The 26,099-nt window shown below is 38.5% G+C and overlaps 1 protein-coding gene across 1 annotated transcript; it reads right to left on the bottom strand.

Moving 5' to 3' along the window:
• Positions 1 to 523: 523 nt before the first annotated feature.
• TIMMDC1 (translocase of inner mitochondrial membrane domain containing 1) lies at positions 524 to 26,099 on the bottom strand. Its single transcript, XM_003825145.5, has 7 exons — positions 25,699 to 26,099; positions 23,778 to 23,943; positions 21,019 to 21,107; positions 20,619 to 20,686; positions 10,929 to 11,007; positions 7,329 to 7,439; positions 524 to 1,004 (listed from the first exon to the last, which is right to left on the bottom strand). Exons 1-7 carry the CDS (start codon positions 25,890 to 25,892, stop codon positions 854 to 856), a joined length of 858 nt encoding a protein of 285 aa, XP_003825193.1. The 5' UTR covers positions 25,893 to 26,099; the 3' UTR covers positions 524 to 853.

Genomic DNA, 26,099 nt, shown 5'->3' with positions numbered 1-26,099 from the left:
AGCTAAGCCACATGGCTGGGATTTAAAGCCTTTAGAGCCAGCCCATGGCTTTAGCTACCTCACTATGCTGCTTCACAAACCTTGCTCCTGTGTAAAACTATATTCTCAGTGTAGGGCAGAGAGGTCTAACACCAACATAAGGTACTAGCAGTGTTTCCCGTATTGACAGGAATACTTAACTCAATAACTCTTTTCTTTTCCATTTAGTAACAGTTGTGATGACTATGTTTCTATTCTAAGTAATTCCTGTATTCCATAGCAGATACTTTGTCAGCAATACTAAGGGAAGAAACAAAGTTGAATCGTTTCTTTAATAATGCTGATCTACTTTTTGTTGAATTTGTATTTTATTTCAAGTGTCAAAGAAATCATCTTTGTTTATTTAGATGAAACCAAACACTACACATTTACACTCACACTGCTTCCAGGACCCAAGGGTTTCATAGACCATTTGCCTACCTGGTTCTTTCCTCTCCTCTTTCCAGTGATTTCTAGAATACCCTTTCAAAGGACCACATGAATATACGAACTGTAAAATTCAACTTTAATCTTTTGCAAAATGTTTTATTTACTGCTTAAAGTCTAGGTGGGTGGATATATTCATGTATGCATATATTGATAGATTAATACAAACATAAGTATGTATTTAAATTTAAGGATAAGTAAAGTGAGAGTACAACAGCCCCATTCTTAGTTAAAAAGAAAAGAAAAAGACAAGAGCAAGCCACTGCCACCACAGGTACCAGCACTTAAATTTGTCAGCAGGCTGACCAAAGAGTGGCCTGTCTGTTGGCATTCAACGGACATGGCAGCTCCCTTCAACTCTCCAGTGAGTTTCAAGTTCAGAGCACTTTCAGTCCTTGTCTTGTTTATCTATTACTGAAGGGTTTCTAGGAAGGTTTAGCAGTGCTTCAATTTTCTTAGCATCATTCTCAGGTTCATTTTCCTGTAAACTACTTTCAATTTTCTCAGGGAGGTGCTCAGTAACTTGTAGTCTGCCTTTCCTGTAATCAAATAAAAAGGATAAATCAAATACTGCTCCATTTCTTTAGTTCTTACAGATTTAAAACAAAAAGGATAGCATTTGTCTTTTCCTCCCTGCTTTGGTATAGCAATTTAGAAGCAAATACTGCTCCCTGAACTTCAAATACAGTACTCAACTTTCTTCTCTCTCCTAACCTCACAAGCCAATTATGATTTCCACATTACCATAATGGATACAGTTGTGGTGACAGCTCTGATCCATAAGATATTCCTAGTATGCTGGGTCCTAGAGTTCTCACAGGAGTGATGTGTGGGAACTGACACACTTTGTGCTAAGGTGTGAAGGCTTGAAGTCTCGCTGTCCTCTTGCTCCCAGGACTGGGGGAATGTAAGTACCCTGCCACTCTTAAACTCTGTGACCAGACCTTTTAGGAACTGGTCAAAGGCTATAACAATGGTAATCCAAGGTAGAGAAAAGTCAGATAGAACAACACTATAGATTTATATTTATGAAGAGTTAAAAACTAATTTCCAAATAATAGATCAGTTCTGTTTCTAAATCAAGTATTAGTGTCTTCCTTAAGTGATTATCGGGATTAAAGTTTCTTCTCAACTCTTCACACATTTGGTCATTTGTTCTTCTATATCTCTATAGTCAGTTTTCTACATTTTCTGCTCATTGAGGCAATTTTTTTGACTCTCAATTTGTTTGATTTTCCTGTATTATTTTCAAGCGAAGAAGTAGGCACATACAAGACACTTAAACGTTTATTAACTCTCCTTAGAAATATCTCACACACACACACACACATATAAACACCCATACGTGTATATGCTATACAATTTTGACACTTTCATTCTGCCAAAGTATTCTTTCATTACTATGATTCAAGTTGTTTTTATCCATCCGTCTTAAAATTGATACTAATAATTGTACATATTTATGAAGTACAAAGTGATATTTTCGTACATATACAATGTGTAATGATCAAATCAGGGTAATTAGCATATGCATCACCTCAAACATTTATCATTTCATACTGCTGGGACCATTCAAATATCCTCTCTTCCAGCTACTTGAAAATATACAATAAATTATTAACTATAGTCATCCTACAGTGCCACAGAACACTAGAATTTATGCCTCCGATCTAGTTATAATTTTGTATTCATTAATCAATCCTGTAAATCTCCTCTTCTTATGCCTTTCCCTGTCCCCTCCTCAGCCTCCAGTAACCATAATTCTACTCTTTACTTCTATGAGCCCATTTTTTAGCTCCCACATGAGCAACAGAACATGCAGTATTTATCTTTCTGTGCATGACTTATTTTACATAACAATGTCCTCCAGGCTCATCCATGTTCTCACAAATGACAGGATTACATTCTTTATTATGGCTGAATAGTATTCTATGGTGGATATATACCACATTTTCTTTATCCATCCATCTGTTGATGGACACTGACGTTGATTCCATACCTTGGCTATTAATAGTGCTACAATAAGCATGGGGGCGCAGATAACTCTTTGATATGCTGGTTTCTTTTCCTTTGGATAAATACCTAGTAGGGAAGATTGCTGGATCTTACAGTAGTTCTATTTTTAGTTTTCTGAGGAACTTCCATACTGTTTCTATAAAGGCTGTAATAATTTGCATTCCTACCAAAAGTATATGAGTTCCCTTTTCTTTCTACATCCTTGCCAAAATTTATTTTTTGTCTTTCTGATAATAGACATTCTAATTGGGATAAATATCACTCCAATTTCCCAAACTGTCCCCAAACCACATTTCATTGTGGTTTTGATTTGCATTTCCCTGATTAGTTATGTTGAATACTTTTTCATATACTTGTTAGCACTTGTAGGTATTTTTTGAGAAATACAAGTTTCCCCCAAGCTCCCCCGCCCACTTTTTTTTTTTTTAAAGAGACAGGGACTCACTTTGTTGCCCAGGCTGGAGTGCAGTAGCACAATCATGGCTCACTGCTGCCTTGAATTACTGGGCTCAAGGGATCCTTCAGCCTCAGTCTCCCAAGTAACTGGGGCTATAGGCATGCACTACTGTGCCTGACTAATTTTCTTTTGTCTCATTCTGTCACTCAGGCTGGAGTGCAGTGGCACCATCTTGGTTCATTGCAACCTCCACGTCCCAGGCTCAAACAATCCTCCTGCCTCAGCCTCCCACGCAGTTGGGATTACAGGTGTGCACCACGACAATTTTTGTATTTTTAGTAGAAATGGGGTTTCACCATGTCGGTCAGGCTGGTCTCGAACTCCTGACCTCAAGTGATCCGCCTGCCTCGGCCTCCCAAAGTCCTGGAATTACAAGTGTGAGCCACCGTGCCTGGCCTCCAATGCCCTTTATTTCTTTTTCTTGCCTAACTGCTCTGGCTAGGATTTCTAATACTATGTTGAACAAGACTGGTAAGAGTGGGCATTCCTATTTCATTCCAGTTCTTTGAGGGAAAAGCTTTTCACTTTTCCCTGTTCAGTATGATATTAGCTGTGAGTCTGACATATATGGCCTTTACTGTACTGAGAAATAGTCCTTCTACCCCTAACTTTTTGGGAGGTGTTACCATGAAGGGGTGTTGAATTTTACCAAATGCTTTTTCTCATTTATTGAGATGATCATATGGTTTTTTTCCTTCCTTCTGTTTATATGATGTAACACATTTATTGATTTGTGTATGCTGCACCATCCTTGCATCCCTAGGATAAATCCCACTTGTTCATGATGTATAATATTTTTGATGTACTCTTGGATTTGGTTTGCTGGTATTTTGTTAGGGATTGTTTTGTAGAATACATTGGCCTGTAGGTTTTGTTGTTGTTGTTGTTGTTTAATGAGCCTTTGTCTGTTTGTTGTTGTAGAAGGGTAATGCTAGCCTTGTAGAATGAGTTTGGAAGAACTCTCTCATCTTCAATATTTCGGAACAGTTTGAGAATTGGTCTTAATTCTTCTTTAACTGTTTGGCAGAATTTAGCAATGAAGCCATGTGGTCCTGGACATTTCTTTGTTGGGAGACTTTTTATTACCAGTTCAATCTTGTTACTTGTTATTGGTCTGTTCAAGTTTTCTATTACTTCTTGGCTCAATCTTGATAGATTATAGGGGCTCAGGAATGTATCCATTTCCTGTAGCTTTTCCAATTTCTTGGCATACAGTTGTTTCATAATAATCTCTAATGATATGACTATGTCCGTGGTATCAGTTGTAATGTCTCCTTTTTTGTTTTTTACCTTAATTGGGTCTTTTTTCTTAGTCTAACTTGTGGTTTCTTGATTTTGTTTTCAAGAAACCAACTTTTCATTTAGTTCTTCTTTTGTGTTTTTTTGTTTGTTTTTAAGTCTCTATTTCACTTAGCTCTGCTCTGATCTTTTTATTTATTTCCTTCTACTGATTTTGGGTTTAGTTTGTTCTTGCTTTTCGAGTTCCCTGAGGTGCAGTGTTAGGTTGTTTATTTGAAACATTTCTACTTTTTGATGGAGGCATTTATTGCTATAAACTTCCCTGTTAGTGATGCTTTTGCTGTATCCCATAGGTTTTGGTATGTTGTGTTTCTGTTTTCATTTGTTTCAAGAAATTTTTAAATTTCCTTCTTAATTTTTTTATTGACCTATTGGTTGTTCCAGAGCATATTATTTAATTTCTGTGTATTTGCACAGTTTCCAAAGTCCTTACTGTTACTGATTTCTAGCTTTATTCTGCTGTGGTCTGAAAAAATATTTGATGTTATTTTGATCTTTAAAAATTTGTTGAGACTTGTTTTGTAGCCTAACATATGGTTTATCCTGAAGAACACTTCAAGATAAGAAAAATGTGTATTTTGCAGCTGTTGGATGTGATGTTCTGTAAATGTCTGCTAGATCCATTTGATCTATAGTACAGTTTAAGTCTGATATTTCTTTGTTGATTTTCTGTCTAGATGATCTGTCCAGTGCTGGGAGTGTGGTGTTGAAGTCCCCAGCTATTATTACATTAGGGTTTATCTCTCCCTTTAGCTCTAATATTATTTGTTTAGATATATATATATATGGATGCTCTGGTGTTGGGTGCATATATATTTATAGTTGTTATTTCCTCTTGCTGAATTGATCTCTTTACCATTATATAATGACCTTGTCTCTTTTTATAGTTTTTTATTTAAAGCCTATTTTATCTAGCATAAGTATAGCTATTCCTGCTCATTTATGGTTTCCATTTGCATGAACATCCTTTTCTATCCCTTTACTTTCAGCCTATCTGTATCTTTACAGGTGAAGTGAGTTTCTTGTAGTCAGTATATACAGTTGAGTCTTTAAACTTTTTTTTATTCATTCAGCCAGTCTAAATCTTTAATTGGGGAATTTAAAGTGTTTATATTCAACATTGTTATTGATAGGTGTGGATTTACTCCTGTCATTTTGTTAACTGTTTCCTGGTTGTTTTGTATAATCTTTGTTCCCCTTTCTTCCCCTCTTATTTATTTTCATGGTTGGTAGATTTTTGTAATTATAAGGTTTGATTCCTTTCTCGTTCTTATTGGTGTATCTGCTCTACCAGTGAGTTTTATTCTTTCACGTTTCCATAATGGTAGTTACCGTGCTTTTGCATTCAGATGTAGGAGTTCTTTAAGCATTTCTTATAAGGCAGTCTAGTGGTGATAAATTCCCTCAGTGTTTGCCTATCTTGAGAAGACTATTTCTCCTTCATTTTGGAAAAATAGCTTTGCTAGGTATAATACTCTTGGCAGGAGTTTTTTGGGTTTTGTTTGTCTGTTTGTTTGTTTTTTCCTTTTAGCACTCGGAATGTATCATCCCATTCTCTCCTGACTTGTAAGGTTTCTGCTGGCAAATCTGCTGTTAACCTGATGGGGGGAGGTATATGGTGGCAGTGGACCCTGGATGAGCCAGTCTTCAGGGGGTGCACGTGGCAGCTCAGCCACTAGAATTGGCAGGGTTGCCAGTGGTGGAAGACTCCATGTGAATGACCTTAGAATGGCCTTAGCCAGCCATTCTTAAGCTTTTCCATCTCAAAATCACTGATCTCTAAATCACTGACAAACTTCTGCAGTTTTTAATGTTTCATTTACTTTTTTAATTTTTTTTTTTTTTTTTTTTTTGAGATGAAGTATTGCTCTGTGGCCCAGGCTGGAGTGCAGTGGCGCAATCTCAGCTCACTGCAACCTCAATGCTTTTCTTCTCATATAGCACTTAAGTCCTTGGATGATGGACCTACAGCTCTTAAGAATTTCCGTGTGTGTGTCTGTGTGTGTGTGGTTAGCAGAAATGGAGGTTTCAAATGAAAACACTGGAAAAAAATGATTTCTCATCTATCCAATTATAATACCAAAACAGCAACAGCAGCAGCAGCCAATGCTATCTTAGGTACCCAGGAAGGTGAACTAGTGAAAATCATTTGTACTCAGGAGCACTAGATGGCAGCCTGTTATATTCATCTTACATATTGAATCTGTGCAAAGTCAGCTATCAGTCTGATTGCCCTATCCCACAAATTGCATCCCAGGAGATGATTAGATGCAACAGGTGAAAGTTTTCATGTTCCTCAGTGGCATCCAGTGCATGAACAACCATTGTCCACCTAATTCCTCTGCGTCTGCAGCAAGAAATAGAATCTTTGTGGAGATTTAACATGCTGTGTCTTACTTACATATGTATGCAAAAAAAAAAAAAAAAAGTCACTTTTTTTCTTTTTTGAGACCGAGTCTTGCTCTGTGGCCCAGGCTGGAGCACAATCACGGCTCACTGAAACCTCCGCTACCCAGGTTCAAGTGATTCTCCTGCCTCAGCCTCCTTGAGTAGCTGGGACTACAGGCACGTGCCACCATGCCCAGCTAATTTTTGTACTTTTAGTAGAAATGGGGTTTTCCATGTTGGCCAGGCTGGTCTCGAACTCCTGACCTCAGGTGATCCACCTGTCTTGGCCTCCCAAAGTGCTGGGATTACAGGCGTGAGCCACCCTGCTAGGCTAAGGATGTCACTTTTTAAGTAAGCCAGGTAAAGCTCACTCCTTGGTGAATATTCCCTTTAGGTAATTTCCTATGCAGTTAAGAACACAGGAAAAGAAAAAACATGCAAGCAAGATTTATACCACTTTTAACTTAAAAAGATATCCAAAGAAAGATCTTCATTAAATTAAAACTAAAATCAATCTCTTTCATTTTTCCATTCTCCTTAAATAGATTAAAAGACAATGTACAGTATGAATTGAAGGACTTGGTAAAAATAAACTCTTCTTTGAATTGAGTGGCAGTTTAGAGTACATAAGTTTAAAAGAGCACCACTATATAAGGCCTGGGGCAAGACAGCCAAGATTCCCTGGGCTCAACATGTTCCTTACCACTCTTCCAGTTTTAGCTCATGGAGTGCCTTTCGATCCTTCTGTTTTCTTTCCTGAACAGTCTCACCAGAGTACTTCTGAAATATCATCAGCAGGCCTCCTACAGGAGTGCTGAGAAGAAAGGAGAGGGAAAGCTTAGGAAAAAAGAGTCATTAGACCTTGCAACATGTGAGATTCTCTGCTAAGGTGTGAGCAACACCAGAGCCACTTGTTCACTATTAGGTACAGGAACATTTGAGAATTAAAGTGTCCTTGTCAAATAAAGAAAAACATTGAGGTAATCTCTTCCTTGGTCTGAACAACAGACAAAAACAATCACTACAACCTCCTAAAGTTAACTGATATATAATAAAACAACAGATCTAGAAACTGGCTGTTTTTATGAGGAATGAGAAATAAATCAAAACAAAGAGGAAAAAAATATATATTTATGACAAGTTCTAGTAAGTAGCCCCACACCAAAGATTTCTCAAAAATGAAATTTCTAGTTCAGAATGGCACCAGCTCCTCTAGGAGACAGGAAATGTGGAGGGCATTTTTGGTTGAGGGAGGGATGCTACTGGCTTTTGGGGATGGGACCACCAAAATATCCTGAAGTTCAAGAGTCTGGCGTAACTGTCTCACCCACAATGCCAATAGCAACCCATTGAGAAACTGATTTAGATAATAATTATTATAGTGATGAAGAGAGTTTAGTTCTTGTGTTCTCAGACTAGAAGTATTTGACCTTCATATACCTTAAATTTCCTCCAGCTACAATTTAAGTAACCTCATACTAATAACTATTTTTGCTAAGTGGAAGCAACTAAATGTTCACTGACAGATGGTTAAAGAAAATGTAACATACACATACAATGGAGTATTATGCAGCCTTAAAAAAGAGGGCAATCCGTTCAACAGGTTACAACATAGATAAACTTCAAGGACATTATTATGCTAAGTAAAATAAGCTAGTCACAAAAGGACAAATAGTGTATGATTCCACTCATATGAAGTATCTAAAGTAGTCAAAATCTTAGAAACAGAAAGTAGAAATATATTTGCTGAGGGCTGGAGGGTATGGGGAGGGGAAATTAGTTTTTAATGCATATAGTTTCATTTCTCAAGATAAAAAAGTTCTACAGATCTCATGCACAATGTGAATATACTCAGCATTTTTGAACTATACACTTAAAATATGATTAAGATGGTGAATGTTATGCTATGTGTTTATTACCGCAATAAAAAATATTTTTGTTGCTAACTCCTACAACTTTTCCCTTCAAACCAAACTGGTATATTAACACTACAACAAAAGCAATGGCAGCAGTAGATTATGACATGCTGATTTTATTTAATTCAAATTTTAAAAAAAATCATTAAATCTATAGCATTACCTTCTCCTTCAAAGGAGGTAGACAAAGGGGTGAACAGGTGGAGGACGAAGGTAGCACTCTTCTAGTCAGACAAATACCAACTAATAAAAACAGAAGAACTGACAGAACTAGCTTATCAACATTTACAACCACCTTTCTAGTAACCAACCGATTACAGCATGGGTCGTCAATGGATCATTAAAAACACATGATGAAAAGATAGCTGGAGAGCAGAATATTCAGTTTCACCCTCCAGATTACTAATTAATCGCGTTGGGAAAAAGATATCTTTGCAATGGAGACACTGAACAGATAACACCTTAACCAAGTGTGGCAGGCAGAATTCTAAAGTGGTCCCCCCAAATATCCTGCCTAATCCCTCAACTGTGAATATATTATGCCCATGATTATATTATCTTACATGGCAAAATTGATTTCAGAAATGTAATTAAGGTTACTAATTAGTTGAATCTGAGATAATGAAAAAGGAGATGGGTATCTGAGTGAACACTCAAAAGCAGAGTTTTCCCTGGCTGGTGGCAGAGTAGAAGTTGAAGATTCGAAGTATGAGAAGGGGTTAATGTGCTGTAGCTGGTTTAAACACAAAGGGGCCCTAGGAGAAGAAATGTGGGTGGCCTCCAGGAACAGAGAATAGTCTGGCTGACAGCCCGCAAGGAAAACAGGGACCTCAGACCTCAAGGCACAAGGAAGTAAATTCTTTTTTAGTTTTTCCTCTTTTTTTTTTTTTTTTTGAGATGGAGTCTCACTCTGTTGCCCAGGCTGGAGTGCAATGGTGCGATCTTGGCTCACTGCAACCTCTGCCTCTGCCTAGGTGAAGGGTATATGGGGTTCAAGCAATCCTCCTGCCTCAGCCTCCTGAGTATCTGTGATTACAGGCGCTTGCCACCACGCCTGGCTAATTTTTGTATTTTTAGTAGAGACAGCATTTCACCATGTTGGCCAGGCTGGTCTCAAACTCCTGATCACAAGTGATCTACCCGCCTCGGCCTCCCAAACTGCTGGTTTTACAGGTGTGAGCCACTGTGCCTGGCCACAAGGAACTAAATTCTGTCAACAACCTGAATGAGCTTGGAAACAGATTCTTCCCCAGAGCCTCCAGGTAAGAGCCTAGCCTGGCCAAGACCTTGACTTTGGCCTTGTAAAATCTTGAGCAGGGAAACCCAGCCAGATTTATAATCTACAGAACTACAAGGGTGTTGTTTCACATGCAATACATGCTCAGTTTGTGGTAATTTGCTGCACAGCAGAAAACCAATGTATCAAGTAATTAAAGTTAATATTACTTATAATGGGTGACAGAATATCTCCTGATGTGATACATGAGGATACAACTTCACCTATGTTGTATTCCTGACAAAAATACATTAATCTAATCATGATGGGATGATCAAACAAAATGGAGAAACATGTGGGCATTAGTATGATAATTGAGGAGTTTTTAATATAGACCCTAACTTAGATAGTTGTGTTGAAACAATGTTTACTGTGATAATTGTATTATGATTTCATGGAAGAGTATTCTTCATCCTGGGAGATACATGCTGATATATATGGGGGTGAAGTATCATGAGGTCTCAAACAGTTTAGCCAAGAAGCAAACGGAAAGAAAAAGAAATATATTCACATCTCACACATATACATAGATACGGAAAATATCACCAAGGCGTTAACAACTGGTGAATCTAGGTGAAGGGTATATGGGGTTTCAATGTACTAATTCATTCAACTTTTCTGTAGGTTTGAAATTGTTCAAAGTAAAAAATTGAGGAAGAACATTTTTTAAAAATGTATTAAGCAAAACAAACAAAATCCTACTAACAATTTTTACAGAATATGCTTGTTAACTGTTTTTTGTTCTTTTTTTCCCTGCTCCCATAAATACCTGTGTTCGAACTATAGTTTCAGGTGTTAGCAATATTTAAACAGTTTTAGCTGGTAAAAAGGCATTTTGAGTAAGGGCCCTATCTTAGATAGTTGTATTGAGTCAATGTTATTTATTGTAATAACTACTAAGTAAAAGAAACTATAAATAAAAACTGTAAATAAGATAAACTATTGGGGTAGAATTAGAATGGACAGTCAAAGCTACTGCCAATGCAAGACTAGAGATCTTTTATAGATTCTAAGGATTAAATTTGTTCTTTGAAAATAAATGAGACTTTTTAATAGGCAAGGTATTAATGAAAATTGTGCCAATTTAGAACCAAACCATGTTAATGCTTACCCCAGCAAGGCTCCAATTATACCACCAGCCACCAGGCCACGCAGGCCTATGTTTATCCTAAAAAGACTTCCCGTGACAGCTATTTAAAAACAAGAAAGGCAATATTAAATCATCTTTAAAACTAGAATCCTATTTTAAAACTTTCCTTCTACAAAAAGGAAATCCCTAAGTGAGCTTTCTGAATCCAATGTTAATATACTACTACAGCCTATACTTCCTGAATCTAAAATGCCAACACAGGTAGCTTCCCATCCACTGCAGATTCAAAGGAAGAAACATCCCTTCTACAAAAGTAAATCTTCAATATGTTCTATGGATCCATTCATTCTGCTTCATTTTTGCCCATCTCTCCTTAAAAATCTGAAAATGTTTTTCCCCTTCTCTTTCTTTCTTCTTTCTTCAAGGAAAATAAAAAAGCAAAAAGCCTTCACTAGCCCCTCCAGTTTATGCCTTCCCCTAGACTCACTCTCTCTGTACTGCTACACGGCACCACTCAGGCAGGGTGACAAGCAAGCAGCATTTGGCCTACAATGCTACCTGGTGACCAGTGCACAGAAAGACTTCTTTCCTTTCTGCTGGGACTGTGCATCAATCATGCTCATTCATTTTCCTTTCACTATGCACAATGCAACTTATGCCATCTAAGGTGGTAACACTTTTTAAATAATAACATTTGAAGCCAGGTGCAGTGGCTCACACCTGTAATCCCAACACTTTGGGAGGCCAAGGCAGGCGGATCACTTGAGGTCAGGAGTTCTAAGTCAGCCTGGACAACATGGCAAAACCCTGCCTCTACTAAAGATACAAAAATTAGCTGGGTGTTGTGGTGCACGCCTGTAATCCCAGCTACTCAGGAGGCGGAGGCACAAGAATTGTTTGAACCCCAGAGGCGGAGGCTGCAGTGAGCAGATATCACACCCCTGCACTCTAGCCTCAGCAGAAGAATGAGACTCTGTCTCAAAAAACAAAATAAATAACAGTTGAGGTTTATATTTTTAAGTACTATATATTCATTTTTAAAATTTTCAAAATTAACAAGAATCAAAATCACCTTTAATCCCATTACCCAGAGTCAGTAATAAGTTAGTCTTTTTTTCTGATCCTCCAAACAAAATAAAACAAAAAACAAAAACAACAACTAGGGCCGGGCACGGTGGCTCACACCTGTAATCCCAGCACTTTGGGAGGCCGAGACGGGTGGATCACGAAAGTCAGGAATTCAAGACCAGCCTGGCCAAGATGCTGAAACCCTGTCTCTATTAAAAATACAAAAATTAGCCGGGCATGGCGGCACACACCTGTAATCCCAGCTACTCAGGAGGCTGAGGCAGGAGAATCACTTGAACCCAGGCGGCAGAGGTTGCAGTGAGCCAAGACCGCGTCACTGCACTCTTGCCTGGACAAAAGAGCAAGACTCTGTCTAAAAAAACAAAATAAAACAAAAACACAAAAACTGGGGCCATGGTGTACATACTAAATTTTTTATTTTCACAGAACATATTATTAAATTCTGTATCACTGAGTTTTCTCCCACCTAGTTCCATTGCATGGAGGTACCACAAATTTTTGTCTAACACTTAGATTTTCTATTTATAGATATTTTAAATAAAGGTATGATGATAATCCCTCCACAAATAATCTTTTTATACATTTGATTGTTTCCTTAGGACAAACTCACAGAAATGAAATTTCTGGGCCAAAAGGTATAAGTATAAACATTTTTAAGGCTTTTGACTTAAATTACTAAACTGCTATTCAAAAAGGATGCATAAACTTATTTTCCAAATAAAAGTATGCAAGTAATCTAGTCTTCTGCATTCTCTTAGTTTATTTTTTCCAATTTGATAGGCCAGAAGTGGTATGTAATTTTTAAGTTGCATTTCTCTGATTAGTAGAAAAAAGTTGTTTTTCCCTAGGTTTACAAGTTATTTGTGGTACGTCTGTGAATTACAAATTCATGTCCTTTGTCCAGTCTTCAACTGAGCTATCCTTTCTTTTTGATATATTAGGGCTTTTATCCATTACCTGCACATACTATTATTTTGGCATTGTTTACATTTAATGTCTTCCATAGTATTTATGACATAGATAGGTTTAAAAATTTTATGTGGCCAAAACTGTGTTTCCTGTTTCCTAGTTTCTTAGTTCTTATGCTTAAAAATACATACAGTTGATAAACATGAGTTTGAACTGTGCAGATTTACTTACACACGAATTTTTTTTTCTTTTTTTTTTTTTTTTTAAGATGGAGTCTCACTCTGCTGCCCAGGCTGCAGTGCAATGGCATGATCTGGGCTCACTGCAACCTCTGCCTCCCGGGTTCAAGCTATTCTCCCCCACCTCAGTCTCCCAAGTAGCTGGGACTACAGGTGCACGCCACCACACCTATTTTTTTTATTTTTTAGTAGAGACAGGGTTTCACCATGTTGGCCAGGCTGGTCTCGAACTCCTGATCTCAAGTGATCCGCCTGCCTCAGCTTCCCAAAGTGCTGGGATTACAGGCATGAGCCACCATGCCAGGCCACATGAATTTTTTTCAATAAATATATTGAAAAATGTTTTGGAAATGTGCAATAATTTGAAAAAACTCGCAGATAAACTGTCTAGCCTAGAAATATCAAAAAAAATTAAGAAAAATGTATGTCTTTAAGTGCATAAAATATATGTAGACACCAATCTATTTATGTGTGAAGCAACTGTTTATGTTATTGGTAAGGCCTCTGGAGAACAGCAGGCCATTAGTAGTTAAGTTTTGGGGGAGTCAAAAGTTATATGTGGATTTTTCAACTGCACAGGGCAGATGTCAGCATTGCTATTGTGTTCAAAGCTGTTTTCAGTGTTGTTCAAAGGTCAACTTGTATATGTACACATTTATATATCTTCCTACTCAGAAATCAGAGACACATTTACTTCTATATTTTCCCCAATCTTTTATGGATTTTTTTACATAAGCAACATAATAAATGTTAACTAATTTTGTTATACTGAATATAGTTATAATTTCTTTCCAAATAGTTAATAACTGTTCCAGCCCAAGAATGGTCTATTCTTAAACCACGAATGTGAAGTATCACCTTTACTTATTTGTGGGTGCTTGGTTTTGTTCCTGACCTTTCAATTCCATTCCACAGATCTACCAATACCTCTTTATTGTCCTCTTTATTGTAACTTTATACAGATTTTAATTTTACAGTTGCAAGAACCCCTCATTATTTTTTGCTGAAATGTCTTTGCTATGCTCTTATAATCAGCATTTTAGATATGATTTAGACATTGTATCAAGTTTTTTTAAAAAAGCCTGTAATTTTGATTTGAATTGCTTTCAATTTATAAATGAAGTAGAAAAATACGGGGTTAACTATCAACTGTTTCCCCATTTTTATTATTTATGATTTGTAATTTTCTTCAGAGAAGTTGTACATTTATTAAATTTATTCCTTATTATATTACATTCTTAGTACTATTATTAAGAAAATTTTTTACTTTTCAAGTAACCGCTGAAATATAAAAAGGCTATTTATATATTTACACTTTACTGATAGCAATAATTTTTCAAGTCATCTTTTAAAATATTACCTACAAATACAGAAAATTTTGCTTCCTCCTATCTAAAAGCACTGCCTTTTTCCCCTTCTGTGTTAATATATTTTTAACAGTTTTATTGAGGTATAATTTACATAACACAAAATTCACCTAAATGTACAATTCAATAATTTTTAGTAAAAAAATTTAGTGGCCCGGCACAGTGGTTCATGCCTGAAATCCCAGCACTTTGGGAGGCCGAGGCGGGCGGATCACGAGGTCAGGAGATTGAGACCATCCTGGCTAACATGGTGAAACCCTGTCTCTGCTAAAAATACAAAAATTAGCCGGGTACGGTGGCATATGCCTGTAGTTCCAGCTACTCAGGAGGCTGAGGCAGGAGAATCCCTTGAACTCGGAAGGTGGAGGTTGCAGTGAGCCGAGATCGCGCCACTGCACTCCAGCCTGAGCGACAGAGCAAGATTCCGTCTCAAAAAAAAAAAAAAAAAATTTAGTTGCATTGCTATATAATCATCACCAAAATCCAATTTTTAAATGATTCCATCATTACAAAAAGATCCCCCATGCCCATTTGTGGTTACTCCTGGTTCCCAATCTCACCTCAATCCACTAATGTACTTTCTAACTCTACAGATCTGCTTATTCTGGACATTTCATATGAATAGAATTATACAATATGAAGTCTTTTGTGTCTAGCTTTTTTCACTTAATGTTTTTGAGTTTTATTCATGTCGCAGCATGTATCAGTTTTTTATTGATGAAAATACTCAAGTGAATGGACATATCATATTTTATTTACCCATTCACTAGTTGATGAATTTATGGGTTCAGTTTGAGGCTGTCGAGAATAACACCACTATAAAAATTTATATATAAGTCTTTGCGTGGACATGTTTTCATTTATCTTGGGCAGATTCTAAGACATGGAATTGCTGAGTTGCACAGTAAATTATACTTAACTTTTTTTTTTGAGATGGAATCTCACTCTGTAGCCCAGGCTGGAGTGCAGTGGCGCGATCTCAGCTCACTGCAAGCTCTGCCTCCCAGGTTCACACCATTTTCCTGCCTCAGCCTCCCAAGTAGCTGGGATTACAGATGTGCACCACCATGCCCAGCTAATTTTCGTATTTTTAGTAGAGGCGAGGTTTCACCATGTTGGCCAGGCTGGTCTCAAACTCCCAACCTCAAGAGATCTGCCTGCCTCGGCCTCCCAAATCGCTGGGATTACAGGCATAAGCCACCACACCTGGCCTTCCAATGGTTTTCTTAATTCATTTGGATTTTCTACTTGCAAGATGTTGTGGTTACCCTCCAGAGACAATAAACTCCCCCACCCAAAATTTGAATCAGATATTGAAATGCCAAAGTACCAAGAGGTACTAAGAGGATACCAAAAGGTTTATTACACATATAATAAGGCTTTCCAGGGAGAGCAAGGCAAGATCCCAAGCATGTCCCAAAATGACTTGAGAACCTGAAGGGTGACTGACTGGCTTGTGGTTTTAGAAGGTGGGGCTAGAGCAAGAGCTCCCTCATGTAGGCCTGAGCTTGCATGGTTGAAACTTCCTGCTGGTGTCAACCAAGGTAGCACTTGGGCTTTCTTATCAGCTTGTCAAGATGTGGGGCAAAAAGGAAAGGGAGACTTCCAGTTTCTGGTATGGCATGTGAGAAGTTTAGAGTTTATCACTCATTCCTAACAACAAGTAAAAAGCTAAACAAATGGAAAAACTGACAACTCTTCTTAGATCCACCAAAGAAGTGAGATCATGGGTAAACTGCTGCCCTCAAAATAGGAGAGACAGACAGATAAATACAGAGAATCACACCTTATTAGAGCAGAAACCCACGAGCAGAAGCCTCCATGGAAACCAGTACCAGAGTAGGAAACCTTGACTATAAATGATAAATTGCTGGAAGTTCAGTGTAGAAAAGTCTAAGACCTAAAAACTGTAGGGGGGCCAATCATAGAGGGTCCTCACACTCCAGGAGCTCTACCAAGTTCTCCCAGTAAAGATCTGAGAAAAATCCCCTCAGGCTTCTGGCAAGGGGGAAGAAAAGTAACCATTTTGAAATATGCCAGAACATTCCGTTATTCTCACTAAGGCCTGCCCTCAAGATAAATGGTTTTGCACAGCCCAAACTATTGGGGTTTTGTCAGAGATTAACCAGCCTGGGGAATATCCAAATGCAACTGCTCTAGCCTCCCATGTGGGAGAAAGGAAATACCCATTCCAACCCACTGTAGTATCCTGTCCCACCAAAGGAGAGGAAAAAAACTGAAAAGCACTTGTGAAGTTAACAGTTCAGAAGCACAGGCTCACTAAAAGACTAAGAACCTAATCATAGGACTGCAAAACACTTTCCCTCTCCCACATCTTAATACCAAATTACTAAAGACCTATTTACCATAATTCCTTTTTTACCCAGGTACATCATGTCCAGCTATCAAGAAAAAAAATTACAAGGCATCCTAAAAGGCAAAAGCAGTTTGAAGAGACCAAGTAAAACTAAGAGAGTAAGCACCAAAACCAGACTCAGATATGGTGGGGATACTGGACTTATCATATGAAGAGATTAAAGCAACTATGACTAATACACTAAGGGCTCTAATGGATAAAGTAGATAGCATGCAAGAACAGATGGGCAATATAAGCAGAGAGATGGAAATTCGAAGAGGGAATCAAAAAGAAATGCTAGCGATAAAACAAATTTAAAAACCCACTGTAACAGAACTGAAGAATAGTAGACTGGACACAGCTGAGGAAAGAATCCCTGAGCTTGAAGACATATCAACAGACACTTCCCAAACCGAAAGACAAAGAGAAAAAAGATGGGAACCTCCTCCACCAAAAACAAACAAACAAACAAACAAACACAGAATAAAATATCCAAGAACTGTGAAACAATTACAAAAGGTATAAGTGTACTAGAACACCAGAAGGAGAAGAGAAAGCTAAAGAAATCTTTGAAACAATCACTGAGAATTTATCCTAAATTAAATCAGACATCAAACCACAGATCCAGGAAGTTCAGAAAACACCAAGCACAGTAAATGTTCCTCAAAATTACACCTGGGCATATCATTTTCAAACTGCAGAAAATCAAAGATAAAGAAAAAAACAGTGAAGTATGTGAACACAAGGGAAAGACAGCTAAATAGAACTAAACATAGGAAAATGGCTAGGGAGAACTCTCTAGGGAAGCTGAGGCTGACAAATGATCTAGACTTTGAAAGGTAAGGTTAAGTAGGAGCCGAACAAAATTAATTGTGGTAGTGGGAAAGTGCATTCAAGAAGAGGGACTGATTCACAAAAGGAAAGAACATGCTGGGAAATCCGAGGAGATTGTAAAGTGAAAGCAAAAGAGTGGCGCATGGAAGCCAGATCAAGAACTGACATTAAAGTGACAGGAAACTATAGAAGAATTTCAAACAGAAAAGTGGCAAAATCATATTCATATTTCAAAAATGTAACTAGGTTACAGGTAGAGCACATCAAGATTAGAAACAGGGACAATAAGATAGTAGCAGTGGCAAAAAAGAAGAAGTGAAAGAATCCATATATATTTAATGAGTATAATTAATAGGACAAGAAGTGGAAAGAGAAAAAAGAGCAGAACCATATCATTCCTTGGTTTCTAGTTGTTTTGTTTTTTTTTTTGAGACAGGGTCTCGCTCTGTCGCCCAGGCTAGAATGAGGTGGCATGATCACACCTCACTGTAGCCTCGACCTCCTGGGCTCATGCCATCCTCCCACCTCAGCCTCCTGAGTAGCTGAGCCTACAGGCATGAATCACCATGCCCAGATAATTTTTTGCACACACAGGGTCTTGCCATGTTTGTTGCCCAGGCTGTTCTCAAACTCCTATACTCAAGCGATCTGCCCACCTTGGCCTCCCAAAGTGCTGGTTACAGGCGTGAGCCACTGTGCCTGGCCTGATTTTGACATTTAACAATTGACAGAGAATGTAACAGCAGAAGCAAGTAAGGAAGTAAAAGTGGGAAGACAAGACCCATGTAAAAATGCTTGCAAATTTAAAAATGAAACAATCTGGCTGCTCTAACGCTATTAATGCCTGTTTCTAGTTTTGTATTTTAAAAAGTTTTCATTAAAATGTTGTTTGAGGATCAGGAAAAACAACTAAGATACTAGGCTTAATACTTGGGTGATGAAAGAATCTGTATAGCAAATCTCCATGACATGCGTTTACCTAAGTAACAAACTTACACATCCTGTACATGTACCCCTGAAGTTAAAAGTTAAAAAAAAAAGTTCAAATTGTGTGTTTTCCCATGTGTGTACACATATACACAGAGAAGAGGGAGAGTGCATGCAGTAGCAAGAAGATAAAGCAAGTTGTCTGACTTAATTTAGGATAAATTCTCAGCATGAATTGTTAACAATGGCTAAATCTCTGTATGTGAAGGATAGAGACTGCTCTTTGTATTATTTTTATTTTGCAATCTTTTGTAAGCTTATTCCCAAAAAAACATTTAAAAACTGTTATGTTCAGGCCGGGCGTGGTAGCTTACGCCTGTAATCCCAGCACTCTGAGAGGCCGAGATGGGCGGATCACCTGAGGTCGGGAGTTCGAGACCAGCCTGACCAACATGGAGAAACCCCTTCTCTGCTAAAAATACAAAAAATTAGCTGGGCATGGTGGCGCATGCCTGTAATCCCAGCTACTAGGGAGGCTGAGGCAGGAGAATCCCTTGAACCTGGGAGGCGGAGGTTGCGGTGAGCCGAGATCGCGCCATTGTACTCCAGCCTAGGCAACGAGAGCAAAACTCCATCTCAAAAAAAAAAACAAAAACAAACTTATGTTCAGAATACATATGTGTTGTACATACAAGAATGTACACAAGTTAGTGACTGAGTGTATATAGCGGTTAACTTACCTTTCTGAAATGAATGCTCATTTTAAAATTATTTTTTAAATCTGACAAGTAAAAATTGTACACATATGGTGTATAACATGTTTTGCAGTATGTATATATTGGGGAATGGCTAAATTAAGCTAATTAACCTACACGTTACTTCACATACTATTTTTTGTGGTGAGAACACTTAAAATCTACTTTTTTTTTTTTTTTTTGAGACAAGAGTTTCACTCTTGTTGCCCAGGTTGGAGTGCAATGGCGTGAACTCAGCTCACTGCAACCTCTGCCTCCTGGGTTCAAGTGATTCTCCTGCCTCAGCCTCCCAAGTAGCTGGGATTACAGGCACCTGCCACCACACCCAGCTAATTTTTGTATTTTTAGTAGAGACAGGGTTTCACCATGTTAGCCAGGCTGGTCTCAAATCACCTCTGATGATCCACCTGCCTTGGCCTCCCAAAGTGCTGGTATTACAGGTGTGAGCCACCGCTTGGCCAAAATCTACTTTTTAAAAGCAATTTTGAAGTACACAATACACTGTTAGTAACCATAGTTACCATGTTTTAAATAGATCTCTTGAACTTATTCCTCCTGTCTAAATGAAATTTTGTATCCTTTGACCAACATCTTTCCAACCCCATATCCAGTCTCTGGTAATCACCATTGTACCTTCTATTTTTAATGCTCATTAAAAAGAAAATATACATATATATACTAGAGGCAGAGAGCTTTAAAATAAAATCCAAGTTCTTACCATAAAAAATCTAGTCCATTCCTATAGTCCTCACCAATCTCATCTCAAGCTACTCTTCCCCTCACTCACCACGTTATTATCCTGCTTTTAAGGAAATGTTTTGCCTTAGAGCCTTCCCCCTTGATGTTCCCTCTATTTAGGACACCCTTCCTTGCAAGTCTTGCTCCTTCCTATTCTTTGGTATCAGCTCAAATGTCACTTCCTCAGAAAGGCCTTGACTACCCTGTCCATATGAGATCCCATTGTTCCACCGAATTGTTACTTTCTATCACAACAACCTGTATTATCACATACATATTAGACATTAAAATTCAAAGAAAGCAAGGGCCTTGCTGTTTTGCCCATTGAGAATATCAAGGGTGAAGCACAACACTGTCCATAAATACATTTTGCATCAATGTTGATGAGATGTAATGGGAAGCCAACCAAAGAATCCAGTAGTTCTGATGTATAAGTCCTTACACATTTTCTAAACTGTATTTGAGAAGACTGAAAAATATAAACAAAAATGTCTTACCTCCTGCAATTACAAAATGGCTTAAGGCATCTTTATTTCGGTATACATTCAGACTAGTGTTCACTGTGCTGGTAAAAAGGGAGGAGAAGGAAAATATAAGATTTAAAGCATATCCCATTTACCTTCTTGAGTGTTATTTTCACTGACTTAATAGATTTAGAAAAGCCTACTATATCAATCCCTGGTCCTAGCCTAGGCCCCTTCAATATATTCCAGACATGGTTGTAAAACCATAACTACACCAGTCTTTTACACAGAGAAAAGTTCTTGAAAAAAAAAAAAGGCATTATTCATCACTTTCATGTGGGTATTCAGTTTTCATAACCCCACCTGCTCAAAAGACACACTCCTAAAACAATATCAAGAAAATTCACTATCTCACAATTCAGAGTGAACTTACTTGAATATAGTCACAAACACTGCAGTTCTCCAACCCCAGCGCCAGCCATAACGAATGAAGCCTCGTGTGGCAGCACGATGTGCAGATTGCTAAAGTTAATTAAAAAACTGTGAGGTTCTAAGACACCATATTTTCCTTATTCTAGAACTGCAGTAGAGGAATTTTAGCTATGGATTAGTCAGGTACACCCAAACAGATAGAAATACTAGAAAATCTCTAGAAATACTATTCTTTAAGTATTGAGGCTTACGTAAAAGTTCCATGTGTAGCCTACCCTATCAGGAGATGAAAAAATGGTTGAGTATCCCTTATCTGATACTTGAGACTAGATCCCTTATCTGATACTTGGATTTAGGATTTTTTCAGATTTGGGAATATGCGCTTTTAACACTTACTGGTTGAGCATCCCAAATCCAAAAAATTGAAATCTGAAATGCTCCAATGAGCAATTCCTTTGAATGACGTGTCAATGCTCAAAAAGTTTTGAATCTGAGCATTCAGGATTTCAGATTTGTGATGCTCAACCTGTAATGAATTATAAATCTACAGAATAAAATAAGAATCCATGAGTCCCTACTGATAGAAATAAATTACAAATAGATAAATAAATATGTAAATAGAGGGGGGAAGGGAAAACACTTCCTTAGAGCATAATACTAACCAATAAATGTAGAAAGAATGATAGACTTTAGAAAATGCCCATTTGGCCACCACAGTCATAATTGTTACAGGAAGAATCATCATTAAATGCTAAAACTGCCTGGGTATGGTGGCTCACGCCTGTAATCTCAGCACTTTGGGAGGCAACTAGGGAGGATCACTTGAGCCGACAAGTTTAAGACCAGCCTGGGCAACACAGCGAGATCCTGCTTTTACAAAAAAAATTTAAGAATTAGCTAGGCATGGTGGTGTGTGTTTGCAGTCCTAGCTACTCGGAAGGCTGAGGCGGGAGGAAACCTTGAGTCCAGAAGTTTGAGGTTGTGGTGAGCTATGATCGCGCCACTGCACTCCAGCCTGCACTGAGGCAGCAAGACCCTGCCTCAAAAAATTTCAAAAAAAAAAATTAATTAATTAAAAAATAAAAATAGGCTGGGCACAGTGGCTCACACCTATAATCCCAACCCTTTGGGATGCCAAGGAGGGTGGTGAACTGCTTGAGCTGAGGACTTTGAGACCAGCCTGGGCAACATGGCAAAACCCTGTCTCTACAAAAAATACAAAAATTAGCTGGGAATGGTGGCACATGCCTATAGTCCCAGCTACTTGGGAGGCTGAGACAGGAGAATCGAGTGAGCCTGGGAAATGGAGGTTGCAGCAAGCCAAGATTGTGCCACTGTACTCCAGCCTGGGCAACAGAGTGAGACCCTGTCTCAAAAAATAAATAAAGGAATAAATAATTTTTAGAAAAATAAAAAAATTATAAATGCTAAGAATTTAGAATAGTTTTTAGATAGTAGAAATATTATAGTTTATAATAGCATTTAAGTAGTAGAAATTTGATGAAAAGCAGGATATTTACATAGTCTCAAAGGAACTAACAAGTACTCAAAATACTTATAAATGACAAAGGAAAAACATAGTAATTTTACAGTGTATAGTTGGCAGAGGCCATCTTAAGCAAGTCACTGAAGTAAACATCACCAGTAAAGGGACAGAGATATCATGGGTTTCTAATTTAATTTCAGTTCTAGGGTATTCCTGTCAAAAAACATAGCCTGAATGCAGTCATGAGAAACCATCAAACAAACCCAAATTGAGGGACATTCTACAAAATAAATCACCCATAGTCAAGGCCATGAAAGACAAAAACAGAGAAACTCTTCCAGACTAAATGAGACCAAAGCAGCATAACAGGCAAATTCAACATGTGATCCAGGGTCAGATTCTGGACCAGACAAAAAAAAATTTAATTAATTAATTTTTTAATAAGAACTCAAGCCTAACTTCTGAAAAATACTTTTTTTTATTTATTTTTAAAATAAATGATACTGTGGGATAACTAGCAAAATTTACAGGTCTTTAAATAAGATAACAGTACTATATCCGTGTTAATTTCCTGATCTTGATATTATAATTGTGGTTGTATAAGAGAATTTCCTTGTTTTTAGGAAATAACACACTGAAGTATTCATCATGTCTATAACCTACTGTCAAGTAGCTCAGAACAAATTAGTACATATTATACAGAGGGAGAATGATAAAACAAACATGGTAAAATGTTAACAATGGAGAATCCGGATGAAAGGTATATAGGAAATCTTTGTACTAGTTTTGCAACTTTCAAGCCTGCTATAATTTCAAAATAAAAAGTTAAAAATTCTCTGAGCTTTAATATTCTCACAGAAGAACTGATGTACAGATCTAATGATGTAACAAACGAGTTAGCACTCTATAAAGTTATAAATGTTAACTATTGCTTTAGTGTGAGCTCCTATACTCATGGAGGCTTTGTGAATGAGGTAAATATGTTACAGCTGAGCCTTGACGATTTAGCAGGGGATTGGAAGAAATGTATTTGAGAAAGAAAAGCCACAGTGGTGATGCCAAACATGCCTGTTCTGAAGTTAACAAAGTAGTCTCTCAAACAACATGCAGGCACTTTAACATTAGTACTTCCACTGTTATTAAGTACAGACTTCATCTCTTTACTCTGACACCTTAAAACAACCCTCCATCCCCACAACCTAATTGAATGATTAAGTGTAAAGTGAATTACTAAGTCAGTGTGCCCCAAATTTCTTTAGATCACCAGTACATACCACAGCATCAAACCGGTTATGATAAATTTCTGCCTGGCTCTGCTCAATGTATTGTTGTTTAGCATGAATAAAAGCTGGTATTCCCCCATACACCCAGCCAATGATGCCTGCTGTAGCTGCAGTCTTACAGATATCAGCAAGGTCCTTTGAAATTCTCTGCTGTTCACTACAACATCAAAAAGACAATGTTGTTTGGGATTAGTTTATGGCCATTGCTCTCCAAGAGACTCTATAATCAGAATTATCCCAAATGCTACCACCACAACATTTTTCATCATAGGTAGAATTCTCAGATGAATTAAACAGTTCAGTTATATTAAAAGGAACGTAGTCTCAGACAAAACGAAGCTATGCTGTTAGAATTAGGATAGTGGCAACTCCTGAAAAGACAATGACCGGAAAAGGCACAAGGGGAGCTTTTGGGATGTTACAATAGTTGCCATTTCTTTCTTAGTGTTGGGTACAGCTATGTTCAGTTTGTGAAAATTCATCCATCAGTATACTTAGGCACATTTTTCGAAATGCATTTCCTACTCCAATAAAAAGTTTTTTAAAAGGTGCTTTTGATGACTATTACACCCCTAGAAATAGGAAGAATTTGTGAGTTGGATAGAGAGACCAATATTTCCGTTTAAATCTTAAGTTAACTTTTAGAAGTCACACCAACTCGTGAGATTTTAGGGCAATGTATGAAAGAATAAAAACGTGGATGTAAGACAAAAAATCTAAATTCTATTTTACTAAATAATTTCATGAAATACTCAGATAGGACTGTACTAATAAAAGCACTGGGCTGGGCACAGTGGCACACGCCTGTAGTCACAGCTAACTTAGGAGGCTGAGGTAGGACTTGAGCCCGAGTTCAAATCCAGCATAGCAACATAGCAAAGATCCTGGCTCTAAAAATAAACAAATAAATGTTTTTTTAAAAACGCACTGGGAAAGTTCACTATGCAGTGAGTGGCACATGCCAATCTAAAATAACAAGGAAAAGCTACTATTTAATTCGATTTGTTACTCTCAAATGCATAAGAAGCTAGAACTGCTAATGAAGCTTCCAAGATGTCATCCTGAAACTGCTCTAACAAATAGCTGTCTTAAGTATTAAGTTACTATAAAATAATTGCCCTTCTAGGCCGGGCGCAGTCCAGCCGCGGTGGCTCAGGCCTGTAATCCTAGCACTTTGGGAGGCGGAAACAGGCAGATCACGTGAGGTCAGGAGTTCCAGACCAGCCTGGCGAATGGTGAAATCCTGTCTCTACTAAAAATACAAAAATTAGCTGGGCATGGTAGTGGGCAACTGTAATCCCAGCTACTCTGGAGGCTGAGGCAGGAGAACCGCTTGAACCTGGGAGGTGAAGAGTGCAGTGAGCCAAGATCGCACCACTGCACTCCAGCCTGGGCGATAGAGCGCGACTCAGTCTCAAAAAAAAAAAAAAGAAAGAAAAATACGAGTTTGGGCTGGCGCGGTGGCTCACGCCTGTAATCCCAGCACTTTGGGAGGCCGAGGTAGGCGGATCGCCTAAGTCCAAGAGTTCAAGACCAGCCTAGGCAACATGGTAAGAACCCTGTCTATAAAAAATACATTTAAAAAAAAATTAGCCGGGCGTGGTGGTGCGCGCCTGTAGTCCCAATTAATCGGGAGGCTGAGGTGGGAGGATCACTTGAGTCCCAGAGGCAGAGGTTGCAGTGAGCCGAGATAGCACCACAGCACTCCAGCCTGGGCGACAGAGCAAGACCCTGTCTGGAAAAAAAAGAAAGAAAAAAGATACAAGCTTGGGTTACAAATATCAGAACCTCAAATATAATCTAAAAATGAAGCACACCATCCTTGGTGTCCTAAGGCTGACCCAGGCTGCCCACGCTGCAGGACACCGCTTTCGCGGCCCCCTACCCCACTTCACACCCTAGGCACTTTTACTCTTTGCCAAACAGCTCCCGGAGGCGGTCCCATCCAGATTCCGGGTAATAGGGCTCTGGGACGTAGGGAAGCCGCTTCTGACGCTCCTCAAGGACTTCCGAATCGGCAGTCACAGCTTCGGCAGCAAAGACTCGGGGAAACAGACACAATGCTCTACAGAGAAAGCTCCGCGGTGCCGGTGGCGGCACCTCCATGGCCTTCTCTCGACCTACGGACAAACTTGAGCGCTCAGGACTTCAAGTCCTCGCGGACGTGCCGCGGGAGAGCGTAACTGTACGAGGTGAGAATCCGTGCATTTGACCCAGGCTAACCCTCTGCCAGAGGGCTCGACACCCACACCTTCTGTCCCCGGCCTCGCTTTGGAGTCCTTGGAAATACGACACAGGAAGTCCCGCCCGACC

This window comes from Pan paniscus, chromosome 2 (assembly GCF_029289425.2).
Source record: "Pan paniscus chromosome 2, NHGRI_mPanPan1-v2.0_pri, whole genome shotgun sequence".
Taxonomy (NCBI): Eukaryota; Metazoa; Chordata; class Mammalia; order Primates; family Hominidae; genus Pan; species Pan paniscus.
Note: the sequence above shows the minus strand (reverse complement) of the source record. Positions and strands in the feature narration are given on the sequence as shown.